This window comes from Thunnus thynnus, chromosome 4 (genome assembly GCF_963924715.1).
Source record: "Thunnus thynnus chromosome 4, fThuThy2.1, whole genome shotgun sequence".
NCBI classification, from domain to species: domain Eukaryota; kingdom Metazoa; phylum Chordata; class Actinopteri; order Scombriformes; family Scombridae; genus Thunnus; species Thunnus thynnus.
In genome coordinates this window covers 19,479,514-19,507,385 of record NC_089520.1, presented here as the reverse complement: position 1 = coordinate 19,507,385, position 27,872 = coordinate 19,479,514, and the positions used below count along the sequence as shown (strand labels likewise).

The 27,872-nt window shown below is 39.0% G+C and overlaps 1 protein-coding gene across 1 annotated transcript in view; it reads right to left on the bottom strand.

The window, feature by feature from the left end:
* cacna1da (calcium channel, voltage-dependent, L type, alpha 1D subunit, a) overlaps positions 1 to 27,374 on the bottom strand; it is a 64,967-nt gene extending 37,593 nt beyond the window's left edge. The window contains exons 1-6 of the mRNA XM_067587273.1: positions 26,876 to 27,374; positions 24,659 to 25,106; positions 23,293 to 23,398; positions 6,753 to 6,892; positions 1,494 to 1,669; positions 708 to 860 (exon numbers count right to left, since the gene is read on the bottom strand). Coding sequence (XP_067443374.1) covers positions 708 to 860; positions 1,494 to 1,669; positions 6,753 to 6,892; positions 23,293 to 23,398; positions 24,659 to 24,960 — 877 coding nt within the window. The 5' untranslated portion in view covers positions 24,961 to 25,106; positions 26,876 to 27,374. The remainder of the gene's footprint in view (positions 1 to 707; positions 861 to 1,493; positions 1,670 to 6,752; positions 6,893 to 23,292; positions 23,399 to 24,658; positions 25,107 to 26,875) is intronic.
* Positions 27,375 to 27,872: the final 498 nt, after the last annotated feature.

Sequence of the window (27,872 nt, the reverse complement as noted above, 5' to 3'; positions counted from 1 at the left end):
GACATTTTCAGGTATGTTTACACACTGTTTAATGTGCTGCAGCTGAGCAACTAATTAGCTGTCTAGCCTGCTAACTGACGTTAGCGGTGCACTTGTTCAACAAACTAAGGTGCAGGAAAAGACGTGTGCTCATGTGTGTAAATTAGATAAGAAGGACACTTTAGCAGGGAAAGCTGTGGCTCTTGTGTTGTGTAGCAGGATGTGATCAGGCTCAGTGTGACCGTCAACGCCAAGTTATCGCTTTATTCAAGAATGAAAAATGATGTAATCATGAATTAAAATAATTTAAAATTTCTCCTGTTATGTTTCTGATTTTTTTTTTCAAAGGAGAGCACAGGACAAGTGATTTACAGAGCAGATGTGTATGCTGTGGTAGACAAAAAAGGCAATTTCATTTCAGTTGGACTTTAAATGAATGACTGAGACAGAGAATTTTCATGACATACGCTATTATTTCAATATGTCTTCATGAATTGGTTAAAAATAAAATTTGTGCACCGGTTCAGCTGAGCATTCATGCTGTCAGATAAGGCTGGTTTCACCTTTAGCATCAAGTTGAAAAACATGTTGTTATGTGCCAAATAGTTTTAAGGCAAGATTGTTTTCAACATAAAATAATTGCTTGTTACAGGGTTTAAATTACACCATGCATAAACAAGAAAGTTGAATGGATTTTACGTGTAAAACAAACAAACAAGAGGGCGTACCTGAACCAGGTATAAAGCAGGTTGCGTGCATTTTACCGATGAAAAGCTCCAGGCCAATAATAGCATAGATGATAATGACAAATAAGACCAGTAGGGCAATGTGAAGGAGAGGGACCATGGCTTTAATGATGGAGTTCAACACCACCTGTAAACCTAAGCAAGGAGGAAAATGAACATATTATAAGAAGCCAAGTGCACAAACGCTTCCTAATTCTCTTAGATTGCTTCCTGCTTCTATTGCCGTCATTACTGAAAAAATATTAACTCTATGATGGTCAGTGCTCACACTCATTTAAAATATAAATCGAATATACACGTAAGTCATTTCAGTTGATATTATGACAATAATGACCAACAACATGAGTGAAAATATGTGCAGTATGTCATGATTATACTGTAGCCCACTATACACTTTCCCCACTGGGTGTGAATCAGTACTGCTTCATCTATACATTTGAAACCAGTTTCAGTAGATAAACGTGTATTAAAAACACATAGTTCAGAAATGTGTCAGAAGTGTTTACTCTGAGTTTGCTGTTATTACACCCAGAGCTCTTATCTCCAGGGTGCAGATGTTGATGTTGAATACATGTTTTTAGAAAACAGTCCTCAGGGAGCATGGTGTGCTTACACCATCTGGCCTCGTCATGTGTAACCCTTCACCCTACAATTTAGTGGGAAGAACTGAGGCCATTATGCAAAAAAACAGAAAAAAAAGCCAGAATGTGGCAAATGTGAAGGACCGGGTTTACACTGGGTAACATGATGTGGCTGTACGTTACTTACTGGGTACTCCTGAGACCAGCCGCAGGGGTCGCAGCACACGGAAGGCTCGAAGGGCTTTAACATCAAATCCACCTGGCTTACCCCCGTGGCCGTGCATCGACGGGTGGCTACTAAGTCCGTCGCCTTCTTCCACCTTATCATCTTTGGTCAGAACCTCCAAGACAACACTGAAGAGTCTGTCAGTAAAAACAAAGGGAGAACCTCACAGTCCTGACAGGACAAAAAAAAAAATACAATTTGCGAGTGTTGGTTTGCATCTGAAACACACACAGTATCTTCCAGAATATATTGACCTATTATTACTGATTTTGTAAAATTTCAACACCATCCTACAGTAGATGTTTTTAGGACAATATAATGTAGATATGCAGTTTTTTTCACAAGGGTCAGAATCATTCTATTCTACTTTTTTTCTTGATAGGCACATAGACTTTGTCTGAATGTGATGCCCCACAAATAATCTCTGTTTTTATTATACTATAATCAAATACTTTGATTCCTAATATCATCGTCTTATTGAGACAGTTTCAAGCAGAGGCCAAGTTCTGAACAGAAGTTTTTCACATGAAATATAAAATGCTTTCTTTGCACCTTTGTGTACTTTACACTTGATTAAATGTTATCAACAGTAATATTTTACAGTACAGAAAACAGCTGATGAGTAAAGGGTAATTCCTTGATGGGTTACAAAAACACACAGCGGGTATAAGTACATTATATGGAACCTAAAAGGTAAGCACTGTATATGACAATATACCAAGTCATAATACAAATACTTCCAATAATGATATATGATTTATTTATGGATTGCAGACATTTAAAAAATCATCATTATCAAGGGATAACATGTTCAAGTGAAAACATCTATCTCCAACATGACCCTAAATATAAGTCATTCACTTCAGAAATTAAGATATGAACCTTTTTGTTTTTCTTAATTTTACTGCAGGTAAAATTACTGCAGGTAAAATTAAGAATGTAACTCAAACTTTCAGTGTCTTCAGACTAATTGATATGTGTGTTCTCTTACATCAATAATGCCACTCGCTGGAAACAAGTTCTTATGTTCTGCATTCATTTTCAATTCAGTAAAAAATATACAAGACCTTAATGTTTCCTTTTTCTTTGTTCTTGAACTAATTTACATTTCTAAAATCCACATCTTCAAAACTTTCATTTTTCCAAATAAAGACAGTATGCGTGCTTTAATATACAGTATTTGTACTTATCTGGGTATTCTGTCCTGTTTTTGACCTCTTTCACAGTCGTAATGGCATAAAAGTGTTTTTTTATTTGCCCTGACAGTAAGTGATGACAAGAAATTAGAGGAGAAAGAAGAGAGATAACAGAAGTGCCTGGCCAGACTCAAACCAAGCATGTTGCAGTTACTTCAGCATCTTTAACCTCTAAAAGTGGCTTTTTACCGTAACCTTATACCTTACATGTCAATTTTTCTTTGCATTTAACAATTCTTGCATCCTCTTTTCACCTTACTGTTGTTGAACTACAATGTAGTAAGTGTCATCGGTTTATTTTACAGCCACCCACAAGCCACACTGATATCACCTGGATACAGTTGGATTAATATGAGTAATAAACATACGGTACACAACACACAATGCACTGTTAATGTTAACGGATAGTATAAAAACAGTCTATTTAACAATTAACTGGCAGGTTCTACATTATCAGATTAACTGCTTAGCATTTTTGAGAACTTGACAAAATACTTTAATTAAGGTAATTTCCTTATCAGATGATCACCTGTTAATACAGTGCTAGAGCTGCACAAAACCCTTTCAATATGAACCTGTGAGTGCAGCATGTTGTGGTAATTTTTTGCATTGTTCACTGAAGAACACCCACAAGAGAGCATTAAACATAGTTACTTGTTGAAGCAGTTGTAGACACTTTACAATCCATCATACAAAACACAAAACAAAAATTCAATTATCTTGTATTTTTGAAGATGTTCTTCAGCTGGCCCTTTTTCTAAAGATTGCAAACACAAACTAGACAGCTTTATACCTCTCTAGCAGCAAAGTTAAATACATTCAGGCCCCTAAATGGACACTTCCACAAACTGTTACACCTTATAACAAACAAATGTGGTCATAGATGTTCTCACAGAGACCTTATGGTCAATGACTTCAAACAAAGACATCCTTCAAATTCAGTTCCTTTAGGTACCTCGTGATCCACACAATGTCTAAGACAATAGGCTTAAGGCAAAAATATCTCTTGCTAACCCCAGAGGTCAGCAAACAACCCTCAGATAGAAACAAGTTCAAGAGTTCAACTACCCTGGGAGCAGGATTTCTTATACCACAGTGTCACAGTGACATTACTAGCGCATTGAATTGAGAACATATATAATATATACAAGCAATATATCAAATGATAACCACTATTTAAATCTCCTTCACAAGTACAATACAGCAGCGTCTCACCCCCTCTGGATTGATGCCTTGTTAAATTGTACTACAGCACATCTGTATACAGCAAATACAGTAAAGAACAGCCTCCTACTGTAGTCACAAAGTGAACAAATCACTCCCCATGAAAGAGGTCACTTCATTACAGTCAGACATTCCTCACCTAGCCAAGAGGGGAAAATCATTGACACATCACATCAAAGTTGTGGACTACAAGCCGTGAATGGAGCTGCCGATAGGGACTGGAAGGAGTTCTGAGGGCCTACAAGCACAGTCCGCTCAGACTTAAGTTTTACTGAGTCACAGCTGTAAGACTGACCGCCCTCCACTGGTGTTTCATTACTCATCCAGTCAGGTTCAGAAGAAAACCATCCTTCACACACCGACACCTTTTTACTGAACCCACTGCAGAGAACCACTTTCATAAAAGTGATACTTTCCTTACCGGTGAAGCTGGATTACCTCAAAGATTCTCCTCACTTTTTAGGGAACCACACCAGTGGCTTTACAACTTCTAACTCACTTACTATGAATCACTTTTTACAAACCATTCTACTTTCTTTTAGATATTTGAGTACATGTTTTCTACTGTTGTAGGCATTGATTGGTTTCCATTCATTTCCACACTGCGTGAAAATCAATTTGCATATTCTAAACTTGCTTGAGTTGTGTAATCCATCACAGTCAACATCAACTATACAACTCAAGCAACTTTCATGGGTCAGCCATTGGATTTTTATACTGTATGGAAATGAATGAAAACAAATTGCTGCCTGGAACAATAGGAAATATGTACATCCAAATATCTAAAACTGTACAGAATATATTAAAATACTCAGCGTCAGTGTTGAAGTTGTTTTAATTGATTTTTTTGGCATATTATCACCTTAATAGGTTGTCATGGTGAACCTCTTAACAAACAATTACCTATTTACACTCCCAACAGACAGAGGACAACATTAGCATTTATTTGGATTTGTGTTTCTGGTCAGCTAACAAATGCCAATATTCATTCTATTTGGGGCTCTGATTGGATCCTCACCAACTCCTGAGGGAAATATCTGGCTCTTTAGCTGCTAAGTGCTCCACTATGTTCACCGGCTTGTTGCTTACTGTGTCTGTTTGCCATTTGGTTAGTGGACATTGGGTTTTTAGAGCTTTTTCACTCAAAACAGTTGCTTGCTGCGGCTGCAAATGAGGGTGCAATGCACTGCAGGTTTCAATGAACTGAAAGACGCTTAAACAGTCCGTAGAACTGAGGCTGATAATTCTCATTACTACTGATGACCCCTTTCACATGTATGTAGTCATTTAATCACTTCTTAATATGAAAATATTGATAAGTGCAGCTATAAGAATACATTATTTGAAGTCCAAAAGCTAACTTTCAAACATGCTGACATGGTCCTTTAAGTAAAAAAAAGCTTCACATCTCATTAATACTCACCTCCACTTAAAACTATTCTCAAAATGTTAATGTCCTCATCTTTCCTCATTAATTTAATAGATGTTCTTTTATGTGGCCTTACTGTTACCTTTTTCTTTGTTGCTAAACTACTTTGCATTTCTGTAATCCATGTCCAAAACTTTCATTTGTGTGTTTTAATATATTTCTTCCTCTCTGGGTATTCTGTCCAGTTCTGTTATCCTTTCTTTTTTTATCAGATAAATCAAGAAAATAGGCTTTTCTGTAATATTACAAGTATACTGTAAAAAGATTTTTCCTGCATTTCAACACTTTTCCATCTATGAAGCGCAGGATTGAATGAAAAAAATCATTCAAACCCTTCAGGAAGCCCAGCTGAACCTTTGATTGCCTATAACCTTTTTCTAACATCTGTTAAATCTTAACGTGACCTGCTTTGTCCTATAAATACAAGATACTGAAGCATATTGACACCTGTCGTAAAGTGGACTGAACCTTGACCTTTGAAGTTAATATATTCAGACCCATATAGACAGAGCTATATTTTCACATCACTGGATTTATTATTTCAGTGTGTCATTTCAGTGATTTAGCAGCAACAGTCACTCTTCGTAGCAGGAGCAGCCGTCTTTGCATTTGACTGCACGGCAGATCAACCCTGCGTGCTGCATACAGACAGAGATCTGACCCAGCTACCCACTGGACTGTGCGTATTAGAGGAGAGATAGGCAGATGAGAGAGAGAGAGGAAGGAAGATAGAGGGGGAAAAAAAGAGAGGCGGCGATAAGGATGAAGATAACCAGAGGAGAGTGTGCAGGAGATAGGAATGAGGGCAGAGTGAGGTGGGGAAGTGTAAAGCATGAAGTACAACCATCTGAGGGATCAAAATGGAAGGGAGAAGTGATAAGAAAGAGCTGCAGAGACAAAGCAGAGCAGGATTGGAGAGTGTGTGCAAAAGACAGTAAGTGAGAGGAGAGAGAAAGATAGGAGGGAGTGTTGGAGAAGAGATGAAGTATGGAGAGATGGTGACTCACTCAAGTGGTGGTAAAGCTCTGATTTATTCTCTCTGTCTTTTCTGGGTCATATACTGTGGGTGTATGAGGGTCTCTATTAGCACTTGGCTGCTCAGAGCAGAGGCTTAAGCAACTTTAACACTGACTGCCTCTCTCAGAAACACTGTAAACTGCAGCTGTCAAAGAGATCAAAGAGAAAATCCTAACACCAAACTAAAATAACAAAACCTCATGACGTGGTCTGCAAACAGAGACATTGTTCGAATCAGCTGATGTGACGCCCACTAAAGCAGCAATTAGAACTAATGGCCTTTACACAATACTGTTTGTTACATTAAAGCAAATCAATAAAAGTAAAAATCAATGAGTGAACTTGAGGACTTACCCTATGACGACAATGACGAAATCCAGCATGTTCCAACCGTTTCTCACGTACGCATTCTGGTGCATCACCAAACCATAAGCGATAATCTTCAGAAAGGTCTCGATTGTGAAAATGATGAGGAAGGCATACTCAACTGTTTCCTGCAGACACACAGATAAAAGAGAAGAAAGCATTTAGGAATTTGCATATGATGAACTGTCATAGAAACAATATGAGCTTGTTATTAAAGGGGCACTCAATTGTGACAATTTTACACATTAAGTTCATTTTACTCGTCACCAGGAGCACTACTAAGGAGGAACTTTCCAAAAACAAACCCAGATGATGTCATCATAGTGTCATCTTAGCTAGGACTTGAGACTTTAATTTTTAATAGAAACTTTCATTACAAACTGGAGGTTTAGGGTTTGAAAGTTGCAGGCATTTAGGAGGCAGAAGGAGTCTAATGAAAGATGTTAGTTGCGAGTTACATTATGGGAAATGTAGGATTCAGCGTTATTGAAACTTTATCCATACTAGAGACTACAAATCAAGATACCTCTTGATTTTAACCATTCTTTAAAAATCTATCTCTCGTGAGTCTCTCAACTTTGTGGAAGTACAATACTAAATCAAAAATAAATCAATACTAAAAATACAATATGTTGGGTGGACAAACAGGCAGGACAGATACAAACACACACAGACACAGATGGATGAAGAAGTGATGTGAACATTTCAACCCGGCTCTGTAATACTGACGAAGGGGCTCACAGACATGACTGCAGTGATGAAAGCATCTACAAATAGGATCACACACACGCACACACACACGCACACACACACACACATCATTAGCCCCATCAATGCAAAAAAAATCAAACACTTATTCTGGTGTCCGTTCTCCTTCTAAAGCACTTTTGTTCAACCTGAGCAGCAAAGTCTCACCTTGTCCTGACCTCATTCTGAGCTGATTTGGTTCTCACACTTTCCAAACCTTCTCAGCACATGTTCACAGAACACTATGACGACCATGACGATGTGAGAAACCTTATTTTGAGTTTTTAATTGAGGTAAGACAGCAAGAGCATCACTGTTTTTATTTAAAACTGTATTCAGTAGTGAGACCAGAGGCTGTTTGTCTTTATGTTTTAAACCTGCATTAACACATTTTTGTCCGCCTGGGGAAAAAAAGATGTTAACAGAACACTGACATTATTATCTCTTAAAATGGAGTTTGCAATCAGCCTATTGAAACATCCAGCAGATATGAGCAAAATTAGCATTCATTTGAAGTCATGTTTGTGTTCACCTGATATATGTAAGTCCAGTATTCACTCTCCTTTTAGTTCAGCTCTTGGTCTTTACCCACTGCTGAGGTCAATATCTGGCTTCTTGGCTGCTATGTTCACCAGCTAGTTGCTATCTTTGTCTGTCTGCTGTTTAATGCTGCAAAAGCAATGCTATGAGAGCAGTGAGAGTGAACCAAAACTGTGAAGTTGTAGCCAGGAAACCAAAACAATAAGCTGAAAGTCACTATAAAGCTCCATAAAGCTGAGGGGAACTGCAGAGACTGGAGATAATTCTGTGTGTTCATCACTATGAGCAACACCTTTCACATACAAGAAGTCATGTGATCCGCTTTAACATGAAAATATTGATTATAGCTGCTTTAAGTGTTACCTGCACTGACATAACAAAACAAACTCAAAGAACTATAGCCTACAAAAGCCAGATGATGTCTTCTTTTACACTAAATTCTGCACTTGAACACAACACAAAGAGTGCAGTGGGAAGCCATCTGATCACAGACATGCGTCTTGAATCATGCATCATGCTTCTGCATGAGAGGAAATAACTAGTCAGTAGTCTGCATTCATAATCCAAAACCAACACTAAGAAAATAATCTAATTTCTGTGGTGCTATATGCTTGCAATATGAGAAGATGATATGAAAACGCTTAGCTTTGCCAAGCTCATTTTCTTTTGATTGTGGATGAAGGAAAGAAAATGCAGAGGCAAAGAAAAGGAGAAAATAACACTAAAATGGTGAAAACTCTGATTCACTAGGGCTGAACAGCCAATCAGAGATCTCTCCCTCACCAAAGCATGAGTGTATCTGAGTAAAGCAGAGGTTAAAAAAGGGACAAACACACTTTTGAATAAAATGGCTGTCTTTGGAGGGTATGGGGAGACCAGAACCAGTGATGCGACTCAGCACTGCGTCTTTCTCCGGTTGTTTCAAAGACACAGGAGAGGACACGGGAACATTAAGCCATCAGGTTGAGGTCGACTGGGAGTGCAGCTGACAACAGAGGCACACATAGGTAGATAAAGGTGGTATGTTAGCGCAGTGAGATGTGTGAGATGCTGGAGGTGGGCACACCACAGGGTGACTCAGCTGTTTAGGACAGTTGTGGGACCTCCCTGGAGATATGAAACCAGAGAGAGGCCCTCTTCATCCTTTATGCATTAGGCAGGTAAAGTCTGCGCATGGGCTGGCATTCATATTGCAATATCTGTCAGTCAATATAACTACAAGTCAGTGGAAATGTCTCTTTCACAGCCAGAGGCTGACACAGGCATTTAACTTTTCACATGGGAAGCTCACTGCACTCTTATAAACCAAAATGCAGACAAATACTGAATACCACACACTCTCACATATATTGTTATATACATATTGTACACATAATAACCTCTTCCGCCTGAGGTAGTCCTAATCCTCTGCTCTGTGTTCTCTGCGGACACCATTGATGCAAGAGCACTGTGGGCTGCGGGGCTCGTTTTCCCAACAGTTTACTGCAGATTGTGAGAAGCACTTAGCCCAGAATAAGAGACATGGGCCTCTTTGTTACTGAAGTAAAAGGTTGAGTTAAGCTTACAGCTGCTGCCTGTATGACAGAGCGTTCTCAGGCCGCAGGGAGCAGAGAGAATAGAACAGTTCATACAAGAATGCAAGGAAAGCGACAAAGAGACAAGTGAAGAATTTTAGAGGCATTTACAGACCAAAAGCACCAACAGTAAACACAAATTAATCCAAATTTCTGTTTATATGCCTACAAAAGACCAGTTAAATAAGTGCAATGATGTGAATGTATGTTCTGTGTAAATTTAAGAAATAGAACATAATATTTTCTTCTTCTTCTTGTGTGGTCTACAGCTGTAATTGAGAAATAATTGTAAAGATACTGAAACTGGCATGTAATAGGTTGTCAGAACTGTTTTAGCTTTTGCAAGCTATGGTAAATTTATGCAAATTGCCACTTCCTTGTTCATGAAAGCATGTTAAATATAATAGCAAATGATAACCATTTCCTCTCAATTAACCAGCAATTTATTCATTCATCAGCACGTTGAACTGCAAGCAGAAATAGAAAGAGAAAGAAAGAGAGTGAGGAGAGGAAAGAGGCCTTTGGGGATGACCATAAATATCTCTCATCTTAGTTTATTTGTGCTGTAAAGAGACTTACTGTAGTATGTTCTCTTTTCTTATACAGTATATGCATATTATCAGCAGTTAATGGGTTCACTTCATTTTCAGCAATTCTCTGAGGTCTGCAGCACAACATGATATACAGTCTCATACACAAACACACACATACACACATATGCGCACGTTTGTGTCCTAAAATGCACGCTAACAATACATAATAATCTCATGCAAAGCAGGATACCACACAGCATACATGTTCCTCCTCAACCCCCCACAGCTGAACAGACCCTCCTGTGCCACAGGGTGAGTGTTCATGTCTGCAGGCACGACTCAGTTCAACTCACACATTCACAGAGCTCAGTTGACCATATGACAAAGGATGCAAACTGGCTGAAGCATGCATTCCTCTACATAACTCACCATAAGGAGGACAGCGGTAATGTAAACCTATTAACAATTCAGACGGGCCTGACTGCAGTGCTCAGGAGACGCAGTGCATCTTCCTCCAAATTACACACAGAAAACCGCTGATTTAATGTTGTGAGTACTAATTAAGAGTGAAAATGGAGACGTAAAAAGACAATGAAACAACTTGTCATAGCGCCATTGTTCATACGTTATCATTTATTGTCTAAATAAAGACAATTGACTGATACTGATCCTGTGTGAGATCAGAGTATCAGAACTAATCACAGCCCTTCAATATCTATAAAAAAGATTTCACCATGAAACACTGTGCTTAAATATTTACTATTGCTTCCATAACTACAAAACCAGCCATATCCCATTCTCTAATCAGCTATGTCAAACAGTTACAGACCACAAAATATAAAATGCAGAAAAATAACATTTATACACGGATACATAAAGTGTAGGGCAGCACCAATGATTATTTTTATGATGGATTTCATTACGGTTGATTTTCTCATTTAATCGTTTGGTCTGTAAAATATCAGAAAATAATGAAAAATGTCCATCACAATTCCTGAAGTCCAATTTGACTTCTTCAAATGTCTTGTTTTGTCCGACTAACAGCATAAAACCCAAAGATATTCAGTTCTAACATGTAAGACAAAGAAAATCTTCACAATTGAGAATCTGGAAAAACTGAATGTTTGGTGTTTTTGCTAGATTAATGACTTAAACCATTAAGCGATTATCAACATAGCTGTAGATTTATTTTCTGTTGATCGACTAATTAATCGATTTGTTGTTCTCGTTTAATTCAGGTCTAGAACACAGTATCACGTTAAAGAGAGAAAAAAGTCAAAGTCAAGCTTAAGTTTATTCATTTGGATCTAGAACATGTAGGACTTTTTATTCTACTTTATTTTATTTAGATAATTATATAAAAGAATAAATTTAACTTCAATGAAGACAAGATTTCACCTTATTGAATCTAAACTCAGTGAACCATTCAACTGCCAATACTCTGCAGTAAATTACATGAAAAAAGAGAATGAGAGTATAAGTATGTTTCACTTACTCTACTTGAACCACAGGCATATATAACAAAACGTTGTTTAAAACCATTAAGAAAATTTCCACAAACAGTATGCACACCAAAAAGGTCTCACAGATAACAATGTACTAGTGAATTATATGAGTATACTGTCGGTGGACGAGGGAAGCCAGACCTGGATGACCAGGGACTTCCTGCTCAAGTGGCAAACCAGGCTAGCTCCTTTTCACCACACTGAACTGAGTTTACATGTTTATTAATTTACTACATTTTGGTAAAAAAAATATTGATTGATCAGGACAGGAGCACTGTAATTTGGGAACATTTTTTTCTCCTGTTGATCATGGTATGGGTTAAATGTTGCTAGTTAACATGATGAGCTGTTTTCAGTGTCAATATCCAGACATAAACCCTGTTAAAAGATTAACCTTTGATATGACGTGAAATTCATGTTTCCCCCTCCAGTTTTGAAGAGAAAGTTGTTCAGGATTGCTAAAATCAACTGCAAGATGTAAACAATGTGTATAGTACTGTATGTTTGTAAATTCTCAAACAAATACTGTACATCCTGCAGGTTATTTCATGTATTTCTGATTACATGACCACCTGAGCCTTACTACATATGCGTGCATGAAAAGCCACATCTGAGTGTGCGGCAGCGAGCCTGCACCCACATGAGTCAGAGTGACATCATGCATGTTTGATATTTGTGTGTGACCAGAGCGCTTACAAGCAGAGCAAACACAACAAACTGCGAGCAATAATACCGACGTCAAAGCACGCCATATGTAGCACAGTAGACAGTACACACACTCAATGCATACAACCTCACAGCACAGCGACGCAACACAGCAGCCAATGCATGAATGTAAACCAAACAAAGTACTCTGCAGTTATCAGGCCATGGGACAGTTTGAGAGCAGATATCTCCTGAGTGCCACAGAAACGTTAATAATAATGTCTTTTTGGATCTGATTCTGCACACAACGAGCAGACATATATTCTGTAGGACTTCCCACATCACTCTCCTGCTACATCTCCCTCCCCCATGCTCTCTTCCATCGCTCGCTAACTCTCTTTCCTTCCCCTGTCTGTACAGATCAGTCAGTGCCATCCAGCCAAGCCAGGAGGAGGGAGGGTGAGTGGGGTGAGGGCAGCCAGCATTTAGTGCTTCTTCACCGCCTACTCCTGCAGGTTTGCACAGTAAATAAGTGTGCTTGAGTGTGCGGTCTATATTAGGATGGCTGTGTGTGTGTGTGTTATGCATGGGGTTTGTGTTTATCTTGTGCATCTTTTACAGAAATAAGGCCTGTTACAACACCAGTTGATCTTATGTACCTGTGTATCTTGACCTGTTATTTCTTATCAGGTGAAGTAGAATGTTTTAGCAGAAATTCATCCATATTTCTTTGCATTGATTTTATTTTTCAAATGATATTTATATAAAACAAAAGACAACAGTGATAAAATGTCTGTCTACTCCATAATGACATAAATGGAATCCAACACTACAAAATACAACATAATGCACTGCAACACATGTTCTTTATCTCTCTATATAGCAGGGCCCATGTGTTTGTATGTATACAGTATATGTTGTGTATGTGTGCACACAAGTTTGCGTGTGTGTGTGTGTGTGTGTGTGTGAGGAACTGTGGGGGCGGGCAGGAGTTGTGTGAGGATGTGGATGTCACTCTGCCAAGGAAAACTCTACAAGTGCAGGTCATCTTCAGCATACCCACACTACCAAGTGAATGTCTTCAAAAAGAAAAAAAAAAAAAAAAAACATCACACTGAATATTTGTTGCATAAGGTTGGTGATGTATTACTTGCTTTTGCCCTAAAGTTACGTGATCGACACACAGTTGAACAGCGATGTAGTTGTTGAATCGAGATGCAGTCGTTTTGTCAGTTTGCAAAACGCTGCAGCAGTGAGAGCAGGGAGTTTGGCAGCAGTCGTATGCATTTGACTGAGAAAGAGGCAAATGCTGAATCTGCTACCTGAACACTGCAACACCTGACATGTAATAAAGCAAGCTCATGTATTTTCATTTCAGCCAAGCCCCACACACCCCCTCTCTCTCTCAAAATGTGGACACACACTGCAAATTACAGATGTAAAGACTTCTTCCCACTTTGTTTTTTCATGATCAGACCACTCCATCACAGTGAGATAGAGCCAACATGTTTCTTTTTGTTATTTCCAAAGTACACCAGTGAATTTTAGTGATCAGTTACAGTAAGAACACACATTCCAGCTTGCAGATGTGTATTCATGAAAGGAAGTACATATGGCACACAGTAGCTGAAATCAGGAAATTAAAGTAAAATCCCAAAAGCCAGACTTTGGCTGTTCATCTCCAAATGGTATGTCAACCAATCAGCTTGGTGCTGTAGTTTTATTGAAATTTCTCTTTTGAAGTTTTTGGCTCAGTCAGTCAAATATTTTGACCAAAAAAAAAAAAGTATTAGATTACTGAAGCCATGCACAAAACATCTGTAATGGTATGAAATTACTGCAACATTGGCATGATTTGGAAAGAACTATCAAGGAAAACTTAAATGTTCAGGTGACTTTTCTCTCTCCACCACTCTGTCTTGGTTTGTGATTTGGTGTCAACCTGAGTTATCACGGCTCACATGTTAAATTCATCTCCCTCACTCTGTCGAGTTCAGTCTCCCTCACACACACGAGCCCAGACGTGCACACAAACAGAGATAGGTACATGTTGATCTAAGGATTATTTGCCCATTATTGTTATCCATAGTTGTCATTTTGCTATATTTGGGAAAGGCAGCCAAGTAAAAGCACAAATGAATATATATTTTCTATGTTTTGCCTTCATGTGATCTTCAAAAGTGCAGCGAGACTGGAAACATGAACCGAGAGAGACAAGTACAGTATAACTTTTCCTCAGTAAGGAAATAAAATGAAGTCCATACACTGTGGAATTGGTGGAACCTTAAAAATCCAAATAAACTGCTTTGGTTTTAATCTTCTTACAGCAGTGAATGGTGTGTGTGTGTGTGTGTGTGTGTATGAAGAAGTTCACACCCTTCCAGGATAAACAAATCCAAACTAGAGTAGAGGAGGGCAGAAAGTCATAGTGAATGAGTGTGACGGCCAATTCAGAGACTATGGGGACAGAACGTCAAACAACAAGCATACTTTCAAGTTAAGTTGATGAAATCGTTGACAAGCGTTCAAACATCAGCGTTTGCCATTATTTGGATTATTTAAAGTCTGATCCAAATCAGATATATTCATATTAAGAATATGCTATTGAGTAGACAACTTGAGAAGACAGCAAATGGTTCCTTCTAAAAAGTCATCCAACAATAAAATTTATATTTCTTTAAACCAATATATGTTTTAATGACATGATATAACTAAAGACAATAAAAGACAAGAGAGAAGTAAAATATCTGACAATGGAGAGTACACATTTCTGTTCACAGAGCACCGACACACTACGACACACTGAATGTTTTGTGTTTCACTCTTATGTTTTGTTTGTTTGTTTCCTGTAGGTGGTGGTGCCCATACCTGCAAGGTGTACCTAAAAAGTTGCTGAAGGAGAGCAACGTAACAAGATATGACAATCATTTCTTGTACACACTGAAGCCAAACTTCACAGCAACTTGTGAGCATTCATGGACAATGACAGTGTCAGTGCACTATGGCTTAACATAACAGGAACTATGGCTAAAAGGTAAGAACAAAAATGTGAGTGACAGTTTTACTGACATATCTATTGTACAATTTAAATCCCAAAAACATGTCATAATGTGCACGTATGACTGAAAAACTACATTGAGAGACAAAACAGTGAAGCATAACAAAACTAAACAAGATGGGAATGATTAAATATTTTGCTGTCACACACTGTCACAAGTATTTCCTTGAATTTTATTCATAAGAAATCATATATCTTACATACTGAGCCTAGCAAAAAATGATGTGTTGTTCCCCTTTAAGAAGGCCTGTTTGACTCACACTCTACAGTATGCACATGCTCTGTTGTTATACATTATCATGGCTGCTCTTTCACACAGTATCACACAAAACCAGCACAGCTCTAACTCTCTCTTTACTCGCTGTCTTTTGCTTTCCCTCACACACACAAACACACACACACACACACACACACGCACACACACACACATGCAAACACACTCTCACATTTGTACACACACGCAGATATACACATTCAAGATAACAAGCAGGGACAGTGCTACTGTGAGCCACAAATAAGCAGTTACATTAAGTGACTAAACACATACTTCTACCATTATCGTGATGGGAGCCCACAGTCCAGACATTTACTGCTCACGCCAGCCATTACACACATGCAGCCAACTGCTTCATCTGTCAAACGCATGTACACATTTACACTCTTCTGTAACACAACGTGCAGCCAAAACACTGACACATGAACCTTAGCGGTGCACCTCAGACGAAAATACACGTAATCAACTCCACCAATGTAGACCTGAGCAACAGAATAAGATTAATACATCAAAACAAAGACAATTGCAAACAGCGACATTAGACAGACGGGAAACTCTAAAGTTAGGATGATGATCAGAATGTCAGCAGTACATTTTGGCCCAAAAATTTTAAATCAGCCAATCAGGTTTGGTTTGGTAAATTTACAATAACCACTGTTTTGCTTCGGCACAAGGCTTGAGGACCACTCTATGAGGTAAATACAACAGGCAGTTCAGTTGATGATACACTTTTACTGTTCTTATTTTTTACTGTTTTAATGGTCTTGGTTCGTTCATGAGTAACTGTAAGGCTGACACAGTTCATTTAACCCACTTTAAGGCTGTCCCATTATTCTAAAGAGAAATAAGCAATCTATTGGTGGCAGAGTGTTTTTTTTTTTTACCATGCTTCAGTTCACTGCTGTGGAATACTTCACCTAATCAAAGAGGCTGAAAACCTTCTTCTTCTCTCTCTAATACAGTAGAATTATATAAATGCTGCCTTGTTCTGTTTCTTTTTCCTTGCTGCTTTTTTGTAAAAAAAATATTTTTAAAAAAACTTAATTGTTGTTTGCACATGTATTTTTGTTTTTATATATTTTACATTGTTCATGCAAGTGAAAAAAAATGCAAAATGTACATTCACATGCACATCAACAAGCTTTGCCACTGCCCTGCAGAGTGTGAACCTGGACAGAATGCTTACAATAAAAAATGACTATGTAGTGAAATATCTACATTTAAAGATTCCACAAGTTAAAAGAATAAGTTTGAAAGATGATAATACCTGCATCCTTGAAATAGGCTGAAGTAAGATGGAGGATTTTTCTTACTTTGTTCCTGGTGAAGCATTAAAAATATTACCAGATGTAAGCGCCAAAAAAAACAAAAAAAAAACAAAACCTTCACCGTATCAGGCCTGATTATCCATGACAAGAACCACAGCAATCTGGTGGATGCCTCTCAGTGGCTGGTTGTCACACTGAAGCACTTGGTAACTGTGATCAGTCAACAGGCATTTGCTGCAAGTCACAAGTATGGCACTACGATGGTTGTTGTTATATATTTACATCAGAAATGACTTCTCCTTTGTTTGTAGTTGCTCATTTTGTAGTACACAGTATGTGCATTTCACGGCAACAACAGGGTCGCATGCAATGTATTAGCGTCACTTTTCTTAGAGCATAAACTTTTGTGCTGTTGCTGTGCGGTGGGCCTCAGAGTTAATTGAAGTCTTAAATTGTGTTAAATTGCGCATGTCTGAACTGACTGTCGATGTAAGCTTTAGGTGATAACTGATGATGGATCTTTGTGAGTAGTTAATGTGTATTGGAACCTGTGGCAGGAACTTCTGCTGTCTGCTGTCCTACACTTGGTGCTGATGATGAACTATACAGTCAGTAAAGATGAGAAACAGTAGTGTTTGATATACCTAAGCACTATTTTTATAAAGAATAATTTGTGTGTCTCTCACACAAGAACAACTTTCACAGTGCGCTAGGATGGTTATTATACCAAGACGAGTATATGGCATATGATTTCTGAAGATAATAGTTTGTCCTTTTTGTAAGTTATCTTACTAGTCAAGATAGCAGCCATGGAAAATTTGGTTTGATTAATATGACTGACTCAATTAATAGTCACTTAGATACAGTATATTTGCAAATTGTAACTTTATTAAATGAATGATTAAGTAGATGTAATGTCTTTGTCATCTCGGTAAAGGATGTTGCCAAAAGATCTGTGCTGTCTGCTTGTGTGTCATAATAGAAAACACAGTAACATTACATTACATTACCGGGAGATGACAAGCATGTGACTGTCATTACTGTAGGCAAGCTTCGCTTATTTAATCTTAGTTAATCTTAAACAAGGAGGACAGTTGTTCACAATGGTCATCTCACACCCTTGTCACCTCTTTTTGCATAATTTTTCTTAACGTGTTGTGATGAATTTTAAGAAATTTAGTTGTTTTTAAACATACTGACATCCTTAATTGTAAAGTGAAACAGAGCCAAACTGTGTGAGTTTGACACTGCTTGCTGACATCCAAATTACCTCTCTGTTGGTTTGTGTGTGGATATTTAAGTCTTTACATGTTTTTGTCCTTTTATCCCCAGTAAAATAAAAAGCTCTGTGGCTCCGGAGTTATGCAATAACAGTGATATGGGCAAACACTACATGATACCAGACGCAATTCGCTGCATGTTGCCTTACGAAGGATGAGCTGTATGAATCATATTCACCATGAAAAGGTCATTGTTTTGCCCAACTACCTACAGCAGGAGCTGCCTGGGGTGTTGAGTCTCAGAGAGATAAGTCAGAAATGACCTTAAAGCAAAGGCAGGAGGGTTGCAGACTATTTGTCTGTCCCCTGGACAAGGTGGGTGCGGAGGCGACACAGTCACGTGCAGGATGGGTTGTGTGTGCACTTCTTACTATTACAGCAAAATGACTAAACAAAGGAAGAGCAGTAAAGGAGAGAGCCAAGCAAAAGAGGAATGAAGAAATGAGGTCCTGACAGGGTTTGTTGTCTCGTTGCTCACGTGCGTGTGTGTGCAATTGTGTGTCATTACATCCTGCTGCTCACTTGTGCCTCCTGGTGGTAGCAGGACCACGATCTTTTGCCCTGTGTTCTGCCTGAGGAGGAAATTGCTTTCTATTTATAATGAGCTGCTGCATTTAACCAAGCCTCACTAACAAGACTGGCAGACTCATGCTATTAAGGCCTCTATGACTTTGCAGCATTGCACTGTTCTAACTCACAGCAGCTCTGCAGCACCTATAGACACTACGTAGACACTGCACAACAGTACATGCCAATGCAGGTTTTCACCTTTCAGGAGTTAAAGGCAGAATGAGTTGGATTTGTCAGTTGCAGTTTGTAAACACAACATTCAAAGTTGGCCCCTCATCCCTGACTCAACAACACCAGAAGCGCTACGCTGCAGTGCAGCGCGATGTCGCTACATTTTTATAAAGTGCCGACCTCACACACTGTGTGCTAAACACCCACTGCCCAAAGGTTGTCACCCAGAAACGTCCCGAACACAATAAAATAAGAAAATACAGGCAGAGGGCAGGATCTACAGATAAATACACACCTCTAGTAGGTCAAAAATGATGATTGAGAGGGATTATTTTTGTATGAGTCTATACATTATTTTAAAGAAAATCCTTTTTATTCTGCCTTCACAATATTTTGAATAATCAAGATCAATTTTCATTATCAATTTCATTCCCCTGCAGAATATATGTGTGAGTTAACTGACAATGCGCTAAATGAACGGTCAACACATCCACGAGCATACAAGCCAGCTAGTCTGTATTGCAGGGCTTCAGTGTCTCTGTGTGTTGAAATTTATACCACATTTGAATGTATCACTGTGTAAAAACGTGCATTGTTTAGCAGCCTTGGAATATAATTTGATCCTTGCTTTACACATCAGGCCTCTCAGCACTCTCAGGTTTCATAGCAGTCCTCAGTCCACCTGTGCAAAGCAGAGCAGTGTGAAATGGCAATCTTCACCACGGCCTTACCTGCTGGCCGCTATAGCAAAACTAGCTCAGCATTTCTCTCTCTAGCGCTCCTGTGACTAAAGTGTGAGGTAGAACAACTAAGGCCAAGCTGGCACACCTGCCCTACAAAGTATTCTATTGTTCAACCTCTGCTGAAAAGGGAAAGATTGCATTATTTGCCCTCTGCTATCTGCTTTAATGTTGACACTGCAGAATTAAACCAAAGTCCTGTGCAAGCAATGTAAAGCTTACTGTAGCAATGGACATAACCGCATATATAGTGTGATTAAAGAAGAGTCCATTACAGAGGAGGCAGTTATGCATTTTACGAAGTGAGGCTTTGTCCTGACTTTACAGATTACTGAAAGGAAACCACTATATAAAGATAATTTCATATTTAAACAATAGCATGTCCAGCAAGTCACCCTCCACTCAAAAATATACTTTGCTTTTTGTTACTTCACTTGAATGTTTGAGTTTCATTGAGCAGAATGATGTACTGTATGTACAGAGTTTGACACTAGAAGGCTGTTTTCACATTCATCTGCTGTATCTCTATATGCTCACCTTAAATATCAGTTTAACACACGGATGGACAGTCATAATTTGTGACATAATAACCAGTTTAGACGCCAACAGACTTGCAAAGTGGTTCCAGAATTGTTTTTCCCCATTCTGTATCCCTATTTCTGATTTAACTTATTTTACTTTAAACAATATCCTCAGTATTAACATAGAAACACAGGACTCTCACGGATAATGTAAAATCCACCAGGGTCAATGATTTCAACTTTGTTTCTGAGAATCATGTTTTGTCAGTGATTTTGGTATGGCAGCCAGCTAACAATACTACAAAACCCCCAAGCTATGCTATGGAGAAGAAGCCAGTCCGAAGCCCAAATGGCCTGATTCACACTACAGATTGTAAAATCAATTTTCTCAACCCTGTAATCTTTAGCTTTCACCCGCCGTTAGCAGCGCACGTGACCAAATTTTAAGCTCCTTTATTGGCTGTTTCTTGCCACAGTACACAGTCTTGTACCTTTGTTGGTTTTTTTTTATCAAAGAACCAGATATTGTCTAAAACAGTATTAATGTTCTTGTGATGAATAAACTGGGAGAGTTTCATGCCAATTCAAGCCATAGAAGTGAGTCAAACTGTGAGTCACGTAATGTTGTCTATGGGAAAAATGAATGGGATTTTTACATCTGGAAACAGGGGCACCCAAAATAGCTCCTTCCACTCTGCGACTCTGTCCTGGTACAATATGCAACTTACAAGTATAATGCGGAAACTTGAAGCCTCCAGTGCACATATGCTGAGGATGGACTTTTCAGTGAAGGAGGAGACATCTTGTGTCCAGCAATTAAACTTTTGCAACAAAAAATATTTGCATATTCATAGATTCTGGATTTTTCAATGAGGGAGAATGAGGAGTTGCTTTAACAAATTTATAACTATGTGATAACTATGTGTGATTTTTAGATGTCTTAAAACATGTCTGGAAGGGATCTTGAATGATTTTGCTCAAGAGGCAAGAAAGTTGCATCAGTGATGCTGTTCAGTCTCAGACAATCCAAACGGCAGAGCACAAAATGTAGCCTTTCTGGTTAATTCTTACTGGGCACATCCATAAATCTAATCTGACATTCCTGACAGGTTTGGACATCAGACACGATGAAGGCATCTTTAAAGCCTGTCAAACTATCCATCACATTACACTTACACCTACAGCTCTTAGGTTTGTATTATGAAGGCTGTGATAAGATGTAGGCTATTATCAAGTGTGTACTGGACGGTAGCTTCCTTCCTCTCAAGCTTAGTTATTGAGTTTGATGCCATTTGGGCATTACCAGAGTCAATATTGAAATGCTCCCAGACCTTCCTCTCTGCCAGACACCCTTGGATGTGATCTGAATGCATGAGAAGGTGAAGCTCTAAACATATGAATGTAAATTCTGACAACACTCTGAATTTATTAACACAGGCAGTTTGGCTCCATAATGCTAGGGATGCAAATCTGTAAAAAAAAAAAAAAAAAAAAGCAAAAAAGACCTGAGATTCGGAGGCTATGCAACAAGTTACGGGTATTAAATAAGCACCTGTCAACGCTGTACATATGGTCCATTATCAGTCTGAAGCTGGCCACACATTAGTGAGTGGCATCTGTCACTGAGAGCTGTTTAGCTCAAGTCATTTAAAACACCATGAAGCTGCCATTCAGCTGAAAGTAGCTTCTCTTAACACTCACATAAAGCTCACATTTATGCTCTGTACTACAACAAACATTTAGTTTTTCACAAAACTTTGTATACAAAAAACGTGGCACTGAACCAAAAACAAAAAGAGAGAGAAACCCCAGCAAGTACAAAAATATTTTATATACTCAACTCAATCAGGATGCTCTTAAATTCCTTTTTTTAGTTTCAGAGTCCAAACTGCATCACATGTTTCCAAATTCTTGTTCTATATTTCTTATGCACTTGTGAACATTTCCTTCCAGCTGTCACTAAGTTAAATCCACTGTAGTGTCACCTACACTGAGACTGTTAGGACAACCCAACTCTTTCCAACATCACTACCAAACTAAACCTGACAACATACTGTAGATATACTGTATGAAACACTGTGATGTCCCAGATGGCCCACTTTCCTCTGATGCAATACCGCTGTGTAAACAAACACCCTGAGGTCACCCTCCAGGAGGTCAAACTGGGAAGCAGTACACCTTACTTCTCTAAAGTAGACCAAAGCTTATCTTGCACAGCGGGTTCAGCTGCATAACAGACAGAAGAACACTCCCTCTGGTTTTTTAAAGCAGGCTGGTAAACTTTGTCTAACATGTTCCTGCTCTCAGATGAAGCTTTCAAGAACATTCAAATGTCTGCAGGCACACTGTATAAGCTGCTCATGAATCATTGAACACTTCAGTTAAATTCTGCACATGTAAGAACCACATTCTGCGTGTTTGTCTGGCTGTGGAGAGAGTGCACTCATCCTCAGCTGTGGAACAATGCTTACAACACTACATCACCCATAATTCATCACACAGACATAAATGCACAAGGTGCACAGAGTGGTGCAATGACGAGAAATTCTAAAAATAGAAAGCAGTATAAAACCTCTGTACAGGAAAACTATGGCATGATAAAGCACCAATGAGGATAGCTGTCAAACTGTTCCTCTGTGTAGGCACAGCAGATACCTCAAATCTGCATGATAAAGCAATATACTGAAGATAGAGTCTGCATGTACTATGTAACTACTAAAACACCTCTGACTATATCTACATCTGAAAAAGGTGATACAATCAAACTTAATCAATCAAAACAGGATTATTAAGTAACATTATGTATAATGTATAGACAGAGCTAACCAAACAAGCAGACAACAGGCATCAGAGGAAATAATCCTTCATTCCCCTTTCCTTATCACTTTCATAGTCTTTACAATGAATTTCTCAATTTATCAATTCATTAATTCAAGCCAGAGTAAAACATTCTGATGATGTGAACTCAAAGAAACTCAACGAGTTCACATTATACCATCCCATCTTAGATTACAAATACAGTGTATAGGTACAGGTATCAGCATTGATACAAAAGGCATACAATGAATAAATGCATTATAATTACATATACAGACTACTCACCAGGTCATGGTTTGTGGAGTTGGAATCATCTTCAGGGAAGGGGACATAGACAGCTAAGGCCATACAGTTGGCAAAAATAGCAATTAATATAAAGATATCAAATGGCCTGAGAAAAGAAGTTAAGGAAAAATGCAGAGGAGATTTAATGGCATAACATAGCAAGAGAAAATAATAAAATAAATAATAATTACTTGTCAAATCCCTGGTTGAGATACTATAATTTCTGCAATATTTACAAAGGTGTAACTTTATTCTTTATTGACAGAACTAAACTCGTTTTATCATCATGATTACTTCCTCAATGAAGATTTTCTCAGATTTGCCAGAATTTTATACACAAATTTATCTCCTGCAACTAAGAGACTACTGCCATCTCAAAATGTTTTAAATTATTAGTGAATTAAATAACATATTTTAAGTTATGCTGAAAATAGTTGAATATTGAACTGTTGCACCATTTCAAGACCAGAGACTGTTTCATTGAAACAGCCATCTGTCTCACATGCGTTCACTTACAGTTACAGAAATGACCATTTTTCAAATGTTGTAAAGCAGAAACTGAAACATACGTTATAAATTCAGTTCATTTGTCACACTGACAAATTATAATTGCAACTGTCTGAAACAAACATGCACCAGTTGGGACTCCTGGTATACTGGTAGTAAACCCACAGTGACTTGTTTTTCAGAAAAACACACAAAAGTGAATTATGAAATGTTGCCATTCATTTCACACAATCTTCTTTATACCATCTGATGGCTTTTGTGATGACCTGAGTATCTGCTTCAGCAACAAACCCACCAGATTGTCACACAGCTGTGTTTAACAGTGTTGAGTCACTCTATCTACATACCCCAACCAGTATTTTAGGATTATGGACATCATCATCAACATTATTTTGCGTTTAGTTTGAAGAAATCCACACCTCGATTTCACATAATTTTCTAACTGGGACCCAAACGAAAGATTCAAAAAGTATTTCCACCACGCTGCGCTCAACTGAACATTTTTTCTAGCCAACATCGCAACAACAGCAACATATGGCTTAACATGTTTTTTTTCTCTTACATCATGCTACAGCGCACATATAATACAGCTTCAAATCAACAGATTGACTAACAAATTTAATGAAGGAAAAAGAGCTGGAATGGAAAGCTGTTAACATGTTTTAAAAACAGGCAGGAACTGACTACATTACCTTTACAGGGACTGAGTCTGGTTACTTTAAAAAACTCTATATGAAACCACCTGATGTGGCAGTCATTAATAATTATTACATCTAAAATACAACAAAGATATATACGCAAGTTTATCTCAAAACTCAGACATGCACCCAACCGCGCATGCAGTCGCTGTAAAGGATACTTCCACTCCACCAGGCTGATGCAGGCCCTGCGTATGGGGTTGTTGAGGTTGAGGCAGAACAGAGCCCTCGGTGGCCTGCTGTTGGCGTTACTGCCCTGTTTCTTGCTTTTGGCATACTGCTGCCGCTTCTTCTGTGCCAACGCACCTACCGGGATGGTAGAGGCCGTTGGGGCAGGCTGGGCAGGAGGAGCGGGTGGTGCCGCAGGAGCTGGAGCTGGGGCCGGAGCAGGGGCAGGGATTGAGGCAGGAGGGGCTTCTGGGGCCGCGGGGGCTGGGTCTGGGGCGGGCCCGTTGGCGCTCATGGTGCGGGCGTGGCTCTGTGAGGAGCATCCAGCAGCATGGATCTGCCAGGGTAGACAGGGAAGCTAGAGGAGGGCAGAGTAGTCTGACCAATGAGCTGGCACGTCACCAGGGGGAACGACTCTGGTGCTGCTGGCATAATTTGCCTCTGAAAGAGAAGGTGAGAAGAGTTGGCATCAGTTCATTTTGCACTAAAAAAACACTGACAGAACAAATTATATCACTTTTAATTGAGTGTTTGTTTGTTTTTTTTTTGCTTGTTTTAGGTCCAAGTGACAGGTGACAATCCAGCTCAAACTCTAAAATTTCTGCTGGAAGACGGAGCTGAATCTAAATATGTCTTTCCCAGTGATCTGCTGTGCTGACCTGCACAGGCATAGGTGCTCCAAAAGGGCGCCAAGGTAATGGGAGTTCAGTGAAGTGAAAAAGTGTAAAGGTTATACATATTAGCATATAATGCACATAGTGGCTTTCAATTAATGTTTGAGACCATATGAGAACTTTTAGTCCTTTGTTTAGTTTAGTTGTCATTAATGAAAAGGAAGAAAATTAAATCACACACATCTTCAAAAACCCTGATGTAAAATAGTACTGGTCTCTTGAGAATAAAGAATCCATTTTTTCTTGCCATTAAAAATACAAATAAGGTAAAAACCATAATGTCAACAGATGTGACATCCTTATATTTCTCATGTAAAGAAAATGATGAAGCTGATGACCCGACTACAAGAAATATGGCAAGTTGGCTCTGATGTTGAGTCTAAATTTAGTAAACAATCCAAATGTGCCAGAAACTGAACATATTCCTTCAGGTTAAATATGAAGGTAGATGGCATGCGGCTCAAGCCAAAACACACACACACACATACACGCACAGACACACACACACACACACACACACACAAACACACACACACACACACACACACACACACACAAATTAAGCGTGTATATTCAGAGCTGCCACTCTAAGGCATCACTTGGTCACATCAGTTGTGTAAGTCCTTGAACTGCGAGCAGGCCCCGCAGAGGAAGGAACAGAAAAGGTCACATTGCAGTGATGCTCCAAGAGGAATTAATCTTCATATCGTATAGAAAAAACGAGATACGCGTCTTATTGTAATGTAAAACTGCACATCTTGTGGTGAATTCAGATTGCCAGCTTCACATCTCCTTTGTGTGCTACGCTGCTGCCTTCATGTAGCAGAGGCTAGTACAAGCACAGTATGTGAACAATGCGTATTAAATGCGCTTTTTTTTTTTTTTTTTTGGAATATTAATTTCACTGCTGCATCGACAACGTCGACCGTGCACCCGTGATGACAATGAACACTGACATTTCCTGGCAAATTAACCACAATCGAGCGTACTCATATTTCTCCTTGGACACCACCAAGGTAAAGATATGGTGAAATCTCCCCAAAAAAACGATGTGAAATGACAGCCTGACTCCCGGCGCTCAAAGTGAAAATTGAGCAACGCACAGCCGTGAGATGGACCTTGCTGCTCAGCAGAAACAGCTGGCAACGTTATTACAACAAACCTCAATCAGCGATGCTTGTACACACACACACACACACACACACACACACACACACACACACACACACACACACACACACACACACAGGGGCTAATATAGTGGACAGTCCACATGACCAGAGCTCAGTTTGTGGAAAAGGTGTCAGCCTAGTATCAGCACTGACGGTCCTCTATTAAAAAGCATTTGTATTGTTAATGACAAGGCGATGAATCTCCTCCTCCAGAATCCACAAAACATGACAAGCGTCGAGAGGAAATTGGCTATTAATAACTGCTGTCCTCTGACAATAATGAAAAGGCACCATCATTGCCTGCATGCAGGGAAACGCAGCTATATGCTAAGAGGCTAACTTCAGACTGGAGCAGAGCACAAACCTTTTTTTCTGAAGACTTTAGGCTATAATTCAGCCGCGGTCCTCTCCGCTCGGTAATACAGGTCCGGTGCAAAAAGCAGGTCCGCTCTCAAACGGCGGTTTAAAATTCATCGGCTCCGGGAGCAGGAGGGACACATAAAGCCTGTGCATTAATTAAGCTCTTCCATGGTGATCGCGGAGAGCCGGAGTGCGCACCAGACAACAGAGCATCCTCGTCCGCTGCCTGCTTATCGTCACGGCGCCACTGATCATCAGTGAAACGAGTGCAAGCTCTCCTCCTTCTGCCCCCCGACTTTCCTGCTCCTGCACAATACCCTGCTCACGTCTCAAATGTTACCTGCTCCAAGTTTTTTTCCAAGAAAATGAGACACCTCTCAAATAGGGTCTCACATTCAGCATCCATTAATCACGTGAAGGTCACTGATATATTTTTAGTTTGTAGGCTATTAAGGTAGGCTACAAAATATGGGGACGCACTGACTAAGGAGCGTATCTTATTAATGATATCGGGTACCACTCTTTATAAAGAGGTTATAAGTTGTAATAAAGTATTTAATAATGTTTTATAGATCAGTAATAAGGCATTAATAGAAATAAAGTTTGGGTTGCTACTGGCAGGTGTGTATCATTTCTGTTTGGTAGTAATGCATTTATAAATGTTGGTAATCCATTAATAAATGCTCATGGGTTTCTCACTTTTAGATAAGCCATCAGGCCTGCACATATTCATGTTAATAAGTCATTAATAAAGAGTTTTAATCATCAAGTCTGCAGTTGTAAGTTGTTAATCCATAGATTTTTGTCCAAATCACCTGCAGCTTTTTTTTCTAGAAATTAGTGATTAATCAGTCAAACCAGTCAAAGGGAGTTTTCACATCCTGGCAACCCAAATGTTGTTATTTATTTATATTTATTTATTAACCATTAACAAAGACAATAGTTTAATCCTTTATAAAGGATGCCTTAAGTGGTACCAAATGTCTAAAATGCTAGGAGTC